The sequence below is a fragment of the Solanum tuberosum genome, unplaced genomic scaffold (genome assembly GCF_000226075.1).
Source record: "Solanum tuberosum cultivar DM 1-3 516 R44 unplaced genomic scaffold, SolTub_3.0 scf00012, whole genome shotgun sequence".
Classification (NCBI taxonomy): Eukaryota; Viridiplantae; Streptophyta; class Magnoliopsida; order Solanales; family Solanaceae; genus Solanum; species Solanum tuberosum.
In genome coordinates, this window is record NW_006238937.1 from 232,068 (window position 1) to 247,751 (window position 15,684).

At 34.4% G+C, this 15,684-nt stretch overlaps 1 protein-coding gene across 2 annotated transcripts in view; it reads left to right on the plus strand.

Moving 5' to 3' along the window:
* Window positions 1-1,840: 1,840 nt before the first annotated feature.
* The window catches only part of LOC102598556 (suppressor of RPS4-RLD 1), a 20,033-nt gene continuing 6,189 nt past the window's right edge, over window positions 1,841-15,684 (plus strand). For both annotated transcript variants that reach the window (XM_015312940.1, XM_006339770.2), the window contains exons 1-15: window positions 1,841-2,112; window positions 2,243-2,352; window positions 4,198-4,886; window positions 9,038-9,082; window positions 9,251-9,352; window positions 9,435-9,515; window positions 10,140-10,206; window positions 10,536-10,636; window positions 10,770-10,877; window positions 11,490-11,560; window positions 11,705-11,761; window positions 11,896-12,004; window positions 12,109-12,189; window positions 12,996-13,082; window positions 14,193-14,399. In XM_015312940.1, the coding sequence (XP_015168426.1) occupies window positions 1,991-2,112; window positions 2,243-2,352; window positions 4,198-4,886; window positions 9,038-9,082; window positions 9,251-9,352; window positions 9,435-9,515; window positions 10,140-10,206; window positions 10,536-10,636; window positions 10,770-10,877; window positions 11,490-11,560; window positions 11,705-11,761; window positions 11,896-12,004; window positions 12,109-12,189; window positions 12,996-13,082; window positions 14,193-14,399 (2,037 nt within the window). In that variant the 5' untranslated portion in view covers window positions 1,841-1,990. The remainder of the gene's footprint in view (window positions 2,113-2,242; window positions 2,353-4,197; window positions 4,887-9,037; window positions 9,083-9,250; window positions 9,353-9,434; window positions 9,516-10,139; window positions 10,207-10,535; window positions 10,637-10,769; window positions 10,878-11,489; window positions 11,561-11,704; window positions 11,762-11,895; window positions 12,005-12,108; window positions 12,190-12,995; window positions 13,083-14,192; window positions 14,400-15,684) is intronic.

Consider the following 15,684-nt stretch of genomic DNA (forward strand, 5'->3'; position numbering starts at 1 on the left):
CTAATACAAATAATTTAACATTGTTGCGTGGAATAAGTTTTAATGCATGTACTTTTACAGTTAGAGATAAAATCTCTCAAAATATTTATTTTAGAAATTAAGAAATACATGTTATTTTAAATATACTAAATCAAACAATGCATAAAAATAATATATGCATAACTAATATGAACACTATTATAATGTAGACGTTAATAATACACTTTATTCTACGTTATTCGTATTTTGTACTTTCTCCAATCCATTATTTTAGTTGACGTACTTATTAAAAATAGTTAATTTAGAATAATTGGTATTTTAGAAAATTATGATATAAAATTTAATTAATTATTTCTACCTTTATCATTATTCAATTAATCGGGAGAAAGATTAATAACGATGAAAAGGAAAATGGTATTAAAGTAAGATTAACTGGTTTATCATTATTAGCATAGTATTTAAGAGGGAAAAAAAATATGAAAAATAAAATAGATAGAAAATGGTGTATTATTATTAGCGTCAGAGACTTAGGAATTAGGATGTTAAAAAACTGAAAGTGGTCAAATAGTTTATATTTAAATGGAGATAACTCCCTCGAAGTTATCAAAAATCCCAAGTCACCCGCTGTAATATAATGACATAAAATCATCGCAGCTTCCTTGAAACTGAAGCAAACATAAATAATAATAAGCTAGATTTATTTTATATATATAAGTAATTTTCTTGTTTGATTGCACAAAATAAGCAAATTCAAAAAGTAGGAAATTCTTTTCTACTGTTCTCACTCTATTCACTCCATTAAACGCGAAAAAATTAATGTTATTTCTCTCCTCTGCAAATGTAACACAACCTTGATTGACATGAACCAATGGAAAGATTTAATTTTCATTAATATGTAGGAATGCATTTATTGTTTTAATAATTTGTATTTAATATTTCTGTTAATAGTATGTAGGAACGCATTTATTGTCTTATAATCTAGATTTATTTTTTCTAGTTCATTCTCATCACTATAAGAAAATAATAAAATTTCATTATATTTTACTATTGTAATTGAATTGTTGAGACACTTTTCATTTTTCAAATTAACTTAATTGTTCAATTTTCAAGACTACTTTTAGAATGTTTTCCTAATTTTACCCTTCATTAGTTAGTATTTGAATTAATTATTAATTAATGTTTAGTTATTTTAATCATAATTTTAATAATAATTAATAAGAGTAAAAATGAAATCTTCTTTTCTTAAAAGGGGTGAAACACCTCAACAATTCAATTAAGGAAAAATCTTTTTGGCCAGAAAATTTAAGCGAAAATTTGGTCAGAATGATATTTTATCTATGTTATTTTACCTTTTAAAACATTTTTACCCTTTTAACTTTAATACCTTTTAACTAAAAAATGGAAAAAAGATCAATTTATTTTAAATTAAAAAAAAATATTATAATTTTTTTATTTTTCTAGTTAAATTTTCTGGTCATTTAACACTTCTCTTCAATTGAGTATATGTTATTTGTCTCACAGATTATGTTTTCAAAATTCACTAAATTTTTTAAAAAATCACTGAATCTCAAGGATCTTGAGTAGTGGTCAAATTTTGGGGAGAAACTGTGTGTGAGACAAAAGAGCATTGGAGCCAATAGCTAACGCGGTCAATTAAACACGTGTCATCCATAATTAATCTCTTTATTATCACTTCCCTCAAAGTCCTTAAGCCTCTCTCTTTCCTCTCAGTTTCCTCTTTCAGATTCTTTTTTTCTCCTTTCTACCCCTCCCTTCTCTACCACCACATCGAAAAACACCCACAAAAAAAAAAAAAAAAAAAAAAAAAAGTTTTAAAGCCCCAAGATAAGAAATTCCACATCGAAAAACACCCACAAAAAAAAAAAAAAAAAAAAAAACAGTTTTACAGCCGCAAGATCAGAAATTCAGAAGCTCACAACACAACTGAAAGGAAAAAATAAAAATCAATCGCATCAATTGAGCTGCTTCCGATCCATTTGAGCCGCCGGCGATGGCGTCAACAGTTACTGATAGGATTGAACTAGCGAAGCTTTGTAGCTCTAAGGAGTGGTCCAAAGCAATTCGAATTCTCGATTCACTTCTTGCTCAAACTTGCGTCATTCAAGATATCTGGTACGTTACGTTTTTCACTGTTCCATCTTCTCTTTTCCTCGTTGTATATAGATTTTTGGAGATTTATGAATGAACTGATTTATTTTTCTGAATTTATAATGTGGTCAATTCTTTTTTTGTTTTGTTTCAGTAACCGAGCGTTTTGCTATAGCCAATTGGAGCTTCACAAGCATGTAATTAAGGATTGTGATAAGGCACTTCAGCTCGATCCTAAGCTTCTTCAAGCTTATATATTTAAAGGTTCGGTTCATTTTATCCTTGCATTTCCAATTAACTGTTTTTACCGTGTGTAAGAAATGCGAAAGAGAATTTAGACGTTTTCAATTGCATTTGGAATGTCAATTTTGAATATGGATGTGTTGTGGTCAGGCATCCTAATCCCTATAGGCCTGTGAAGTCAACTGTGCTACTCTGAATTTACAATCTTAGGGTTCTTGTTCCAATTTAGGTGATTGGCTATAATTGAGTAAATTTTTCTGGTTTTCAACAAACATGCACCATTGGCAATTTCGAGGAGTAGGATGAAGCTCTTGTAAAGCTAGTGAACGGTCACACCTCTCCATTGATGTCCTACAATTTACGACCATTGTCAAGTATGCGCCAAAATAAGGGTTAGCTTTAAATGAAGTGTGTATGTGAGAAGCCATTTTAAGCTTGATAAAGGTCATATTGGACTTGCTTTCTGTATCCTATAGTGGTCTTAGATTATATTTTTGAAATGACTTTAACTTTAAAATACACTATGTTTGGTTGGGGTATAAAGGGAAGGGATGGAAAATAAAGGAGGGAATAAGATGATTATTCCATCACCCTGGTAGGATAAGAGGAGATATTTACATAATCATTCAAGATTTAGTGGAAGGGGAGAAAAATTATTTAATTGTTGACCTTACTTTTTGTTCCATCAAATTTGCTTCCTTTGATAGTGTGATGTCGTGAGACGTCTAATAAACCTTATCAATTAGGAGAAGGAAAGTCATATTAAAGTTTGTGGTGTCATAACATGGTTTCCGTAGGTGATCTTGCTGAGTTTCTGTAGAATAATTGACAAAATTTACAAAGCAAATGACACATGAACTCGATTAATCTCAGGGAGAGGCACATCCAGGATGCTTTGGCCCCTCGATGCCAATAACATACAAGCTAAAGACAACGATAAGTAGTTTCAGGTGAAGAGTAAATTGATGTGTTTCCCTTCCCCTCCTTTCCTTGGACCAAACATAGTTTTGAGACACCTATGTTCTTATAGGAAGTCACTTATATTAATGGAAAAGTGTTCTACGGTTATCCTTTCTAGGGATGTACTTCAGTTCAATTCATACAATGATACAAAAATATGATGAATTTGGTACGCTAGTATCACTCGCTGAATGGTTAAGATTGTTCTCTGTGTACTGGAGGACTACCCTGCTTGCATGAATAGGCTGTCCAAAACACTTTATTTTTATTTTATTTTATTTTTGTCATCAAAAAATAAAGTTGATTTGTGGATGTGTTATCAGTGTTGGTCTTTATAGTTAACACCGCTGTATGCATATGTAGAAAAACTTAGTTACACAAATGAATCATATGTTATGCTGATAAAGTAAATAACTTCCAACAGGTCACCGAGAAATAGAATAATTGGGATGGAAGTGTCATTTGCTACTTCTATTACGGATCTTACTGCCTCAAGATTTACATTCAGAGGCAGATGGTTGAGTTCTATGCTCGCGGGGTCCAGGGAAGGGTTTGACCATATTGTGTCTATTGTACGCAGCCTTAGTGCCTTAAGTACCTTTTCTCTAAAAGGCTATTTCCACGGCAGGAACATGTGACATCCTTGTATCATGGCAACAACTTTTATCAGATAAAAAGATCAAATACATTTTTGTCTCTTGTGTGTAACATAGCCCTTGAAATAATGATATAAGAATTTGTATTGACAGTATTCTTGTGTGGATACTGTGGATTTTCCCTAGATGTGGTTCTAGAATATGCTGCAGAAATTTCAATATTCTTAAAGCTTTAAAAACTGGCAGTTTTGTGCTAAACCGATTTTGAGTTTGAAGCATTATGTAACAAAGTTACTTGATACTTGTTTAGGACGTGCATTATCTGCTCTTGGTAAGAAAGAGGAAGCTCTTCTAATTTGGGAGCAAGGGTATGAACATGCAGTTCATCAGTCTGCAGACTTAAAGCAACTGTTAGAGCTTGAAGAGCTTCTCAAAATTGCAAAGCAGAACACCGCAGTTGCCAGCAACAATCATTCGGTGCAGTCATCTGGCCCTGAGTCCAACACTGGGCCTCTACTTTCTACCAAATCTGGTGAAACTTGTGATATTAGTAAGGCCTCAGATAGGAAACTTAAAACATGCAGCAGTGGGATGTTGGAAAGCTCTGAGAAATCAAATAATAGCTCTGTTCTACAAAATTCCTCAAGTAATAATGCCAAAAAGCATAAGAAGATTGAGTGTGAACCAAAGGAATTGCATGAGAGACAAGCAAATAGAACCAACAACAATTACAAAAAATTGGGTTATCCATCTCTGGTTTGCAGTGAGTTAAGTGATATATCTGAAGACAGTGGGAAATCATCTGCAGTAACTAGTGAATCAAGTGAACAGTCAGAACCAAATGAGTTGCAGGAAATTCTCAGTCAGTTGAATAATAAATGTGATGTTCGCGTTGAATTGAGTGATGAAGGCAAGAGAAACAAAAAATTCTGTGTTGCCAGGGTTAACAAAACCAAGTCCATTAATGTTGATTTCCGATTATCAAGGGGAATAGCACAGGTACACTGCCTATCCTGTGATATTACAATGAAGACAGGAAGAATTAGTCCATCTATTGATAATTCCTGTTAGTGCGGTTGATCATTAATATGCTATTCCTCTTTATTGAAATACAAATAACAATACATTTGTAACTTCAAATATATGTGAAAGATCAGCTTCATGACTCAATTTGTGAGATTATTTTCTCTCAAATTAAGTAGAGAGATGAATTTTTTCTTGATATATCTGCTAGGTACTGGGATATCATGCTCATGCATAGCAGGAAAGGCTTTCTACTGCAGTCTTCATGTCTTTTGTGTTCACTTTGCTTATTTTAGTTGTGATTTGCTGATTACACTCCACTTTTAATTTTGTGAACTTAACTGGAAGATACTGCATCTGTTCAAAGCTTGGGTCAACTAAGCTCTATGATTAGAACTCGTTTTCTTCAGTTACTAGATTTTAATCTCCAACTCTTACGTGTTAAATTTATGGAGTTAAGTATCATATTTGCAGTGTGCTTGATTGCATGTTTTGCTTTGTTTAAACTTAAGATGTCAAAAAAGGTTTGTGATTACCAGTCATAGTCATTCTTTCTCTCTCTAGTCGCACAACTCCGCACTATAGTGACATTAAAAACAAAAAAGAAGAAGAGAATTGTGGGAATGTTTAGCTTGATTATTTCTTCAATCTAGTAGGGTGTATTTTCTTTCCTATGCCCCCTAAGCTGTGGTGGACAGAGTTATTCGGTATTTGCACCGATAGGAGGATGTAGATACCCACTAGACTACTTGAGATGCCTGTAGGTTGGTTCTGACACCATTGTTATTCAAAAGAATGATGGTAAATTGACAATCTAGCTCTGTGTGCATATTTTTTCGTCAAACACAAGATTTGAAACAGTAGGTAGTGCGGCTTGATGTGGTTGAGATCATGGCTTGATATTCTGCTTTGCAATTGATCTGACTATCACGTCTCGTTGCTTACTTTTCCAAGAGATTAGATTATCACCTTAGTTGCGTGGACTCTTCACTTTGATGCCGCACCCGTGTCGGACTTTCCAAAAATGCACTACTTTTGGCGAATCCGACACGCACCCGTCGAAATTTTTGAAGAGTCCGAGCAACATAGATTATCACGATTTAAAATGTTGTGTTTCTAAATTGGATCATTTATCTGAGGAACTTCTTGCCCATTTTACATTAGAATATCCAGAACTTGTATGTGTATGCTGTCGTAATGCAATAGTAGTTGTCTCGAAAATCCCTTGATGTAGGTAGAATGCAGATTATGGCATTTCACAAGGAGCCTGGAGAGACTGGTTAATCACACTAGCAACCAATTAGATGTTGTGTCATGCAATTGTGAAATACTTGAGTTTGCCAGCAATTCTTCAATATTGATCCAGACCTTCTAGAGATATCCATCCAAAACAAGTCTTAACACTTGGATCCATAGAGGTATCAATAAGTTTGCAATCTAGTATACCTTGTTTCTTCCAATATAGCAGGTGGATACTTCCCTTATGATATTGGACATGGAAACTTGATGGTTAGGATGTATTTTATGTTTCTACAAGTGCCTAGTCTTAAAATGACTGGTGTGATATTGTTTAAGTTGTATAATACTTTGAAGCCTATAAGGTTGTAAGGAAATAGAGTAAAACAGATCAAACTATGCTTTATGAGACTGCTTAAGACCATAAATGATCGGCCTTGTCGAAACACTACTTTAGACTCTTCTTTGTTGATGTCTAACTGATGACTGATGAAGGAACTAGTGGAGCACGGTCGCCATAGAAATGGAAAGACCAACACGTGCAATTTTAGTTGCTGAGTGAGAGTATCAACCATTGCCATATATCTGAATGTATTTGTTGACAATTATTTGAGCTTTAAGACAATCTATAACCATCTTGATTATAAATACTCAATGAAATCCAACTGTAGTTTTATTCCTGTGGTAAAGGGTCTATCTCTCAAGTGCCATTGTTTTTTTTGTAAGGCCTTTCCTTAGTTGTACGCATGCAATTGGTTTAACCAGTCTAAGATATTGAATTTGTGCATAATTTGTAATGCAAGTATGATATGAATGTGAAAAACAATGTGAAACACCTACTAGATTAGTTGGTAGACGATATGCTCAAAGTTGTCTTCAGTAGAACCGAAGAGGAGAAGAAAATTGTTGGAGAACTGTCATAGGGGAAGGAAGTTTGTATCACAAGAAGCAAGGATGAGAATCGTAAAAAATGTTCAGTTTGCTATTCTCTCAAGCTAATGAAGTTTAAATAGTGTTTACATATGATATAATATAGGAAGATTGAATTTCCCGGATTAATATTTGTTGGTAGCGGAAAGGGGGATGCAAGGCTGAGATGGTTCGGATACGTGAAGAGGAGATGCACATATGTTCCAGTGAGGAGGTGTGAGAGAGGTTGTCTATGGTGGGTCTGAGGAGAGGTAGGTGTAGGTTGAAGAAGTATTGGGTAGAAATGATTAGTCGAGCATTGTCTCGCTGTCATGTAGGAGAGGCATGATGATAGTTTGGAACAAATTACCTGTTGGCTGCCCTTTCTTTTCCATATTAGTATTATTGTTATTACTCTTCTATTATATTATTCTTCGATTTTTATTACTACATATCGTTTCCTTTGCTTCAATTATCGTATTATTATTTTGTTGTTGTTATTGTTCTTTTCTCCATTATTTCCGACATGAATTCTTCACAACTGTATCTCCTTTTCAAACCTGCTTTGAAATGATTTACTTGAGCCGAGGGTCTATTGGAAACAACCACTCTACCTTCACAAGGTAGGGGTAAGGTCTGCATAACACCACCCTTCCAAAACCTACTTGTGGAATTACACTGGATATGTTGTTGTTATGTAATATTCCCTGATCTCCTATACATATTTCCTTATCTAAGTCCTTAATTACAGAATATTCTTAACAAGATCAATCATCTCTGTGATAATAAATACAATTTGAAATATTAAGGTTAATCCATATATTTTTATCTTGCAACAACAGTTTCCTTTTTTTTTTCTTTTTTCTTAAACAAGAAATATTTTAACTTTGTAAGTTGAGCAGCAACGCCATTTTTAGTGAAAATTGTGCCTAATTAGTATGTTGGATGGAAACTAGCAAAGTGAACACATGACTTACCTGAAAGCTAAGTTGCTCGGACTCTACACTTGGGTGTGGGATCCGTACCCAATATGGTCAACCAGTTTTGGATACTCTGAACAAATTCGAGGGAGAAATTCTGGACAGATTCAATGATTTTTGTAATCAAAACAAAAACTAATGTGAAATTGAAGAAAATGGAATACCTTGTATATATAAATTTCTATTGTCACCCCCTTTCCTTTTATCTCCTTCCAAGATTCTCCTCTTGATCAAATATTTTCTCCTCAAGTTTTCCACATATTATCTCATAATTTTAGGTTTTATAACTTTATTTTAGATATTTTGAATTATCTTTAGCCGAATCCCCACATCCGTTTCCATACATGGATCCTTATCCCTGAATCTTAAAATTTAGATCATAGAGGATCCGACCTTTAGATGCGCACCTGTACTGGACATCCGCACGGACCGCACCAGAGTCTAAGCAACTTATCACATCATCTATGGCATGCTTGGATATTCTTTAGCTCTAACCTCAAATTGTTGAGCTTTTTTAGGCTGCATAAATTTTCAGTAACTGCCAACCACACAAACTAGAGGCTCTCATAATACTGCATTTTCATGCATCAGTTGGTTTTCACTTATGATTTACTGCCAGGGGCCTCTGTTTTCTGTTGGGCACCCGCACCCGAGCAACTTAGCCCGAAAGAAGTTTCAAAAGAGATTGCATCCATTTGGAGATTCAGTGGATGTAATTAACCAGGAATTGAGTTAAACTGTTTCTTTCTATTTCCATGTCTTGACTAGCAATATTCACTTCCTCTTCGTAAGTATATATTTGTAGGTAATGATATTTTTTCCTCGATCTTCCTGTTAAGACACTATATTTACATGTATTCATCGTATTTAATTGAGAAATATGGTCAACGAGGATTCATCTAGTCGGCTCTGACTTGCTTGGTATTGAAGCGTAGTAATAGTTGTTATTACTCATCATCCTGTACAAACATAGAAGTGAAACAATATTTTGGGTGATTTCAGGTTAACGAAGGAAAATATGGTAATGCTGTATCCATCTTTGACCAGGTTAGCATTAGCCTTACCACTCTTTGATATTTTACTAGTTTTGTTTGCTAGATGTACCTTGTGCTTTATTTTGCCCTTTTTCATGTTTGATTATGGATTCAACGGAAGACTTGTGTGTGGCATGCTGAACTTACTTACGGAGCTTCTTCTCTTCTATCTATAACACAGATACTAGAACAAGATCCAACGTACCCGGAGGCACTTATCGGCAGGGGAACAGCGTTGGCATTTCAAAGAGAACTTGATGCAGCTATCTCTGATTTTACAAAGGTTTGCATTGATTTGGCCATTTAAGTACCAATTGAGGTAATACTTCAACCCCTGTTGTAAATATTTACCATCTGCCTTTCAGGCTATACAATCAAATCCATCTGCTGGTGAGGCCTGGAAACGCAGAGGGCAAGCCCGTGCTGCTTTAGGTGAATCTGTTGAGGTATGAAATTCGTATTTGTCTATTTATTGAGCTATCTTTTGGGTTTTGTCTTCAGGGTATTCTTTTCTGCAATATTTTTTTTTCAAAGTCAACTTTCAATGATCTCTTCCGTGGATGTGATGTGCAGTGTAAATGATGTGGAATTACTGAATTTTATCACTTGTGCTATCAGATTCTGAAACTAAATTTTTCATTAATAGCAATCAGACTCCATTTAGACCACTAGGGATATTATCAAGATGCACTTGGTTATTTTCCTTCAGATTGTGGTAGCTTACAGAGTTAATGATGGAAGATGAAATGTCTTTGGACGGTCTAACTAAGGCTTGAGCTATATCACAACTTATGACCATCTTCCCATGAAAGTTAAATTCTAAAATGGAATCAGGACCATAAAATTATTCAGCTGCATGCTTTTTGATCATGGGAGTTTCTTGGTAGTCTAGTCTAGAACATAATTTTAACACTCTGATGAGTTAGTTTTAGTTTTGTTTTGCTCCAATTATCCCATGGAGAGTGATAGTAGTTACGGTTAAACGTTTTTTACGCCCTAAAATGTTTGGTTTCACAGTAATAGTAGTATGATTGATATTGGTGTATCTAAACAAAATGATTTTACACCAGGCAATTACAGACTTGACCAAAGCGTTGGAGTTTGAGCCAGACTCTGCCGATATATTACATGAAAGAGGTGACGAGACTGAACTCTTCCATTTACTATGAACAATTGGATTTATGCTGTTAAAGTAGTTTGACATAAAATAGCAACATACATTTTATGACTGATAGATTTTGTGCATGTAATTTGAAACTTCCAATGTATTAAGGTTCACTTTCATCTTTACAAGACTGAGATTAGTTAGTGAGGCCCATAGGTGGTTTCATCTTGTAACTATTTTGCAATGAATGACCTCTAGCGGAATGTTCCATAATTTCTTGAGATTTCATAAAAGATCATTTGATTGGACAAAGTCTGTTCAATCTAACATGGGAGTCACTAACTCTCCTTAATTAGTGCAGGAATTGTCAATTTTAAGTTTAAAGATTTCAAAGGTGCTGTAGAAGACCTCTCTACATGTGTAAAGTTCAATAAGGATAACAAATCTGCGTATACGTATTTGGTGAGTCTATGACCTTGAGTCGACTAATTGTTGTAGAATGAGCTAACAATGTTTATCCGCGTGAGTTTGAGAAATTTTTTGTTGGATAAATACTGATATAATGCTGGTCGAAAAAAAATTGGAAAATTATCAGGGCTTGGCCTTATCCTCTCTAGGAGAATATAGAAAGGCTGAGGAGGCACATAAGAAAGCAATCCAAATTGAAAGGAATTTCCTCGAGGCTTGGGCTCATCTAGCACAGGTATCTCTGAATATATGCTGAATACTCTTAATGCTATTTTTCCTGCCAAGTGGAATCCTAATACTTCTATTGGTAGTGCTGATGATATAGAGTCTCTTGATGATGAAGTTGCCTTTTGACTTCGAGAATTTTCTTTTACCAAGTTCTTGTTTTTGTTTGTCTCTTTTTTCACCGGTATCTGGAACTCAAGGTTGAGGTAAATATATACTTCTCCATGTAAGTTAAGAAATTCAAGAATCAGGATTTAAATGGCAAGCAGACATTCTACTGCTTAACCAGTGATGAAGAGCCTAGCTCTCTGTTTTCAGATATTGTGTGAGCGTTCATCTTCTGGGTGCAATGCACATTTATTGTAATAGCTTTTGTTGCATTTTCAGATAGGGTCTCCTGATTAGCTGGTAGATATTATTAATTTACATAATCAAATTAGATGTTTACGGAATATCTATTGCCATAAGTTTAAAATTTCTAAGACTCAGGAGCTGCTCTAAACTAGTTCTTGATTGTTGAGTTTCTTCACTTATCTTAAATGTGGGCAAAACAATGAGATCTCTTTGAAGATATTATTCTAATGATGTATTGATTATTGAAGAATCTTTATCTTTGGTGCAGTTTTATCAAGACCTAGCAAATTCAGAGAAGGCCTTGGAATGCCTTCATCAGATTTTGCAAATAGATGGGAGGTGATTACTGAGGATCTCAATATTTACATCTTTTTCACCGATAAATATCTAGTCTTGAGTATTTGAATGGTGAAGTACAAAATCTATCCTCAAATAGGAATATAGCTGATAATCCATCCTCTATTTACCCTTTTTCGTTGGAAGGTACGCGAAAGCATATCACCTGCGCGGGCTGCTACTTCATGGAATGGGAGAGCATAGGTACATACTTCTGAAATATTTTGCTGTCTTGAGCTCTCCCCTCCCCCCCTCTCTTTTTTGTCAAATTTGCTATATATAATCCTCTTTTTACGAAAAATGTAGCAGGACTTAACTGCCTATATTTGCTGTTACAGGAATGCTATAAAAGATTTATCAATGGGGTTGGCTATTGATAGCGCAAACATTGAATGCTTGTATCTACGAGCTTCTTGCTATCATGCTATTGGATTATATAAAGAAGCAGTATGGGCGTTTTCAAACTCGTCTCCTGTGACTTTGAGTATTCTTAAATATTTTAAGGTGGTTGTCTTCAATTTCAGATTATTGATTCTGAATTTATGCTGTAGGTGAAGGACTATGATGCTGCTTTAGATCTTGAATTAGATTCTATGGAAAAGTTTGTGCTTCAATGCTTGGCGTTCTATCAGGTAAATAAGTATATGCCAGATTTCCGTCCATCAAGCTGGTTCGATGTTATGCCTGTACTAAATATTGTTTTCTTTTGTGTTGCACTAATTTCTTTTTGCTTTCTAAGTCTTGGCATTTTCTTAACTGTCTAGCTTTTTAGCTTTTACCTTGCTGGAATGTGTCTCGATTCTCAATTGGACAGCTCAGATTTCAAATTTTAGATTTGTCATTTTGGGGTAGTTAGCCATTTTAGTAGTTGCAATTTTACATTTACTTAAGTTAGTAGTCAGAAATTTAGCAATTTTACATTTTCCCACAAATTGTCCAAACATTGGCTAAATTTCTGATCGTCTTTTTGTTCCGTTAAGCCACTGTTGGACAGTGTGGGTCGAAGTGGCAGATGGTTAACAAAGCCAAGCTTGGCTTGGTTTAAGCTTGATTATGATTGAGTTTTAGGCGTCTAGCAAATTCAAACCTAGCACAAATGTCCCTACCAAAAGTTCGAGCTGACAGATGCTAGATTGTGAGCCCAGTTGAGTTGGCTAGTGTTTTTTTCACTTTACCATTACACATCCAGTAAAGTAAGCTTTTCCTTCCCGTACCATTTAATAGTCCTGTGGCAACTCTTTTCATCCTAGTTGTGTGCTCCTCCTCCTTCCTCATTCTTGTGAACAACCTTCTGCTTCCTGCCTGCGACAATATGGCTTTCAGGTGCAGCCATTATCATGAGACACCAATTGATCTCTCTATCTCTGTAATTTTTTGTGCAATTTCTATTTCAGTTTGAATAGCTTATGTTTTGCTTTTCAATATTTTTCTCTTGCAGAAAGAAATTGCATTATACACAGCGTCAAAGATCAACAGCGAATTTTCTTGGTTTGATATTGATGGAGATATCGATCCCCTTTTCAAGGTAATGTCTAAAAAGAGAATATATTGCTTGGTTATTTTTTGATAGCACCACTCATTAAAAACAAAACAGAATATTCTGGTAGCCTCTGTACCACCTCTTTCTGAGAGAATTGGGAAAAGGAATGAAGTTTGAAGTTATAGCAAAAAGTACTATCTGGTGGGAATTACGCAGAACTTTGAAGGTTAGCAGAGAATTTGGAGAATGAAAGAAGTTTAAATTCGATTATAAGCTTACCTGAAGGATTTGACCCTGAAATCACTACAGCTCTGTCAAAGTAATTGGACATTTTACCATATCATTTAACATGCTCATACTCTATTATGTAGAGTTATCCCTTTTAGGCTTCAAACCCTTTTTTAGAGCCCCCATCATTTCCTTAACCCCCGCTAAATGGTTGGAAAGTGATATTTAATATCTTCTCAACCATTAGTCTCATAAGATTGCTACAACAGCTTCATTGCGCAATTACTTTATCATGAGTAGAGTGACAATGGATACAAGGACAATCTATAAACATAAAGGTTGCTTTCACTGAGTTGCTACTGCGGACATTGCTTGCACTTTAACTATGTGCTTTATTTGGTGCATATTGTTCCTTCATAGTTAGTTGCCAATGTTCTTTTCCTGATCCATGTCGAATGGGTGTGGTTACCTTGTGCTGAGTCTAGAAAATACTAAAAGTTCTGCAAAAAGTCACGGGTACCCATATGGATAGAACAAAGTTATTGATTCCAGTCAGGAAAAATAACCAATGAAGGGACAACATGCAAATATCAGTGACAGTTTTCTTGAATAATGTGTAGTCTCCAGTTCATAAACCTAACAGTGCTTTAATCACTTTTATACACCTGGAGGGTCCAGGGTGATACCTTTACAAAGTGAACTGTCATGGGAAAACCTTTGATTTGAAATGATGGTTTCTTGACAGATATGTGGGATCATTTCATTAATCTTAGGGGCTAATAATCAGTTTTTGTAAATCTCGGATCTAAAGTGGTAGATACCTCTATGAAGTGAACTGTCATCTGAAAAGTGCTTTTGTTGGCAGTGAATTTCTTGTCTCAAATGCTTAGTTCTCAATTCTTACTTTTTCTTTCCTTCTGTTCTCAGGAGTATTGGTGCAAAAGGCTGCACCCAAAAAATGTTTGCGAAAAGGTCTACAGGCAACCTCCTTTAAAAGAATCTTTGAAAAAGGGAAAGCAAAGAAAGCAAGAATTTACTTTCACCAAGCAAAAAACTGCCCTTCTACAGGCTGCAGATTCTATCGGTAGGAATATCCAGTATCATTGCCCTGGTTTCTTGCATAATAGGCGCCAGGTAATACTAAAAAGAGTTAAATATTAAGTTAACTGTGATCTTTTTAAAAAAAATCCAGAGCTCTACATTTTCCTTGAGAAACCTGATTGTGATTTCCTGTTGCTTTCTTAGATGCCTTTTTATGCTTTGCTTTCACATTTCCTCTGGAGTTATATTAATATAGATGATGAGATAATTGAAGGAAAAGAATATGAAAATGTTACCAGAACCTTTTGTTTGTATTGGTAGCCTTGTAATTGAGGGATTTGAACTGATATGCCAATAATAAGAGAAAGTTCTTGTACAAGAATGTTACCTTCATTTTCACACTCGACGTTTCCTCTCCAGCTTTCACTGTACACACTCTTTGTTTTCCATCAATAGTTAGTTACATTCCATGAAAGATAAAAATTAAGGAATTCATCTCAAATTAGGTTATCGAAAAAATAGAAAAAGAAAAAAAAAGAAGAGAATTCATCACAAATGAGATAGTGCTCTATGGTTATCTGTCAATAGAATATTTTCACTATTTGTGGACTAGTGTTCTATCTTCTCTTAGCACAGCAAGGGAGATTTGGATCTTAAAGACAACAACAACAATAACAACAACAAACCCAGTGAAATCCCACTACATGGGCTCTGGGGATCTTAAAGACTGTTTAGCATTTTATATTCCACAGTTATGAATGATAACTTTCTACACACTGTGTCAAATAAGATTGAGGTGACTGTCAAGTCTACATTTCTAGTGAAAATGTCTAAAATGAATAGCATGCAACTAATAATAATACTTATAGATGTGAATATTTTCCACTAAGGGTCTGTTTGGAAAGCCACCTGGTAATTGGAATTGGTGTAATTTACTAGGGTAGTAATTACCAGCCTAGTAATTACACTGTCTAGTAATTACACTGACATGTTTGGTTGCCACAGTGTAATTATGTCTTGTTTGGTATGCCACAGTGTAATTACACATGTTCTGTTTTGGATGCACAATTGCAATCATAAAATTATAATAAATTTTTTAAAATAAAAAATTAATTATTTAAAATTTATACTAGACAAATAAGAAACTTTATAAATGACATTAAATTAAATATTTAAGATATATATTCTTTTTTGAAAATATATTAATTAATAAACATATTTTCTGTAACTAATATTATGAAAAAATAATTGATTTATATTTTTTCAAATTAATATATTTCAATTGAATTGATCGTAACAACTAAAAGTATGAATTTTCTACAAACATCGTGAAATGCATGTTTGATAAAAAGAATAATATATAAATAAAATGTCATAA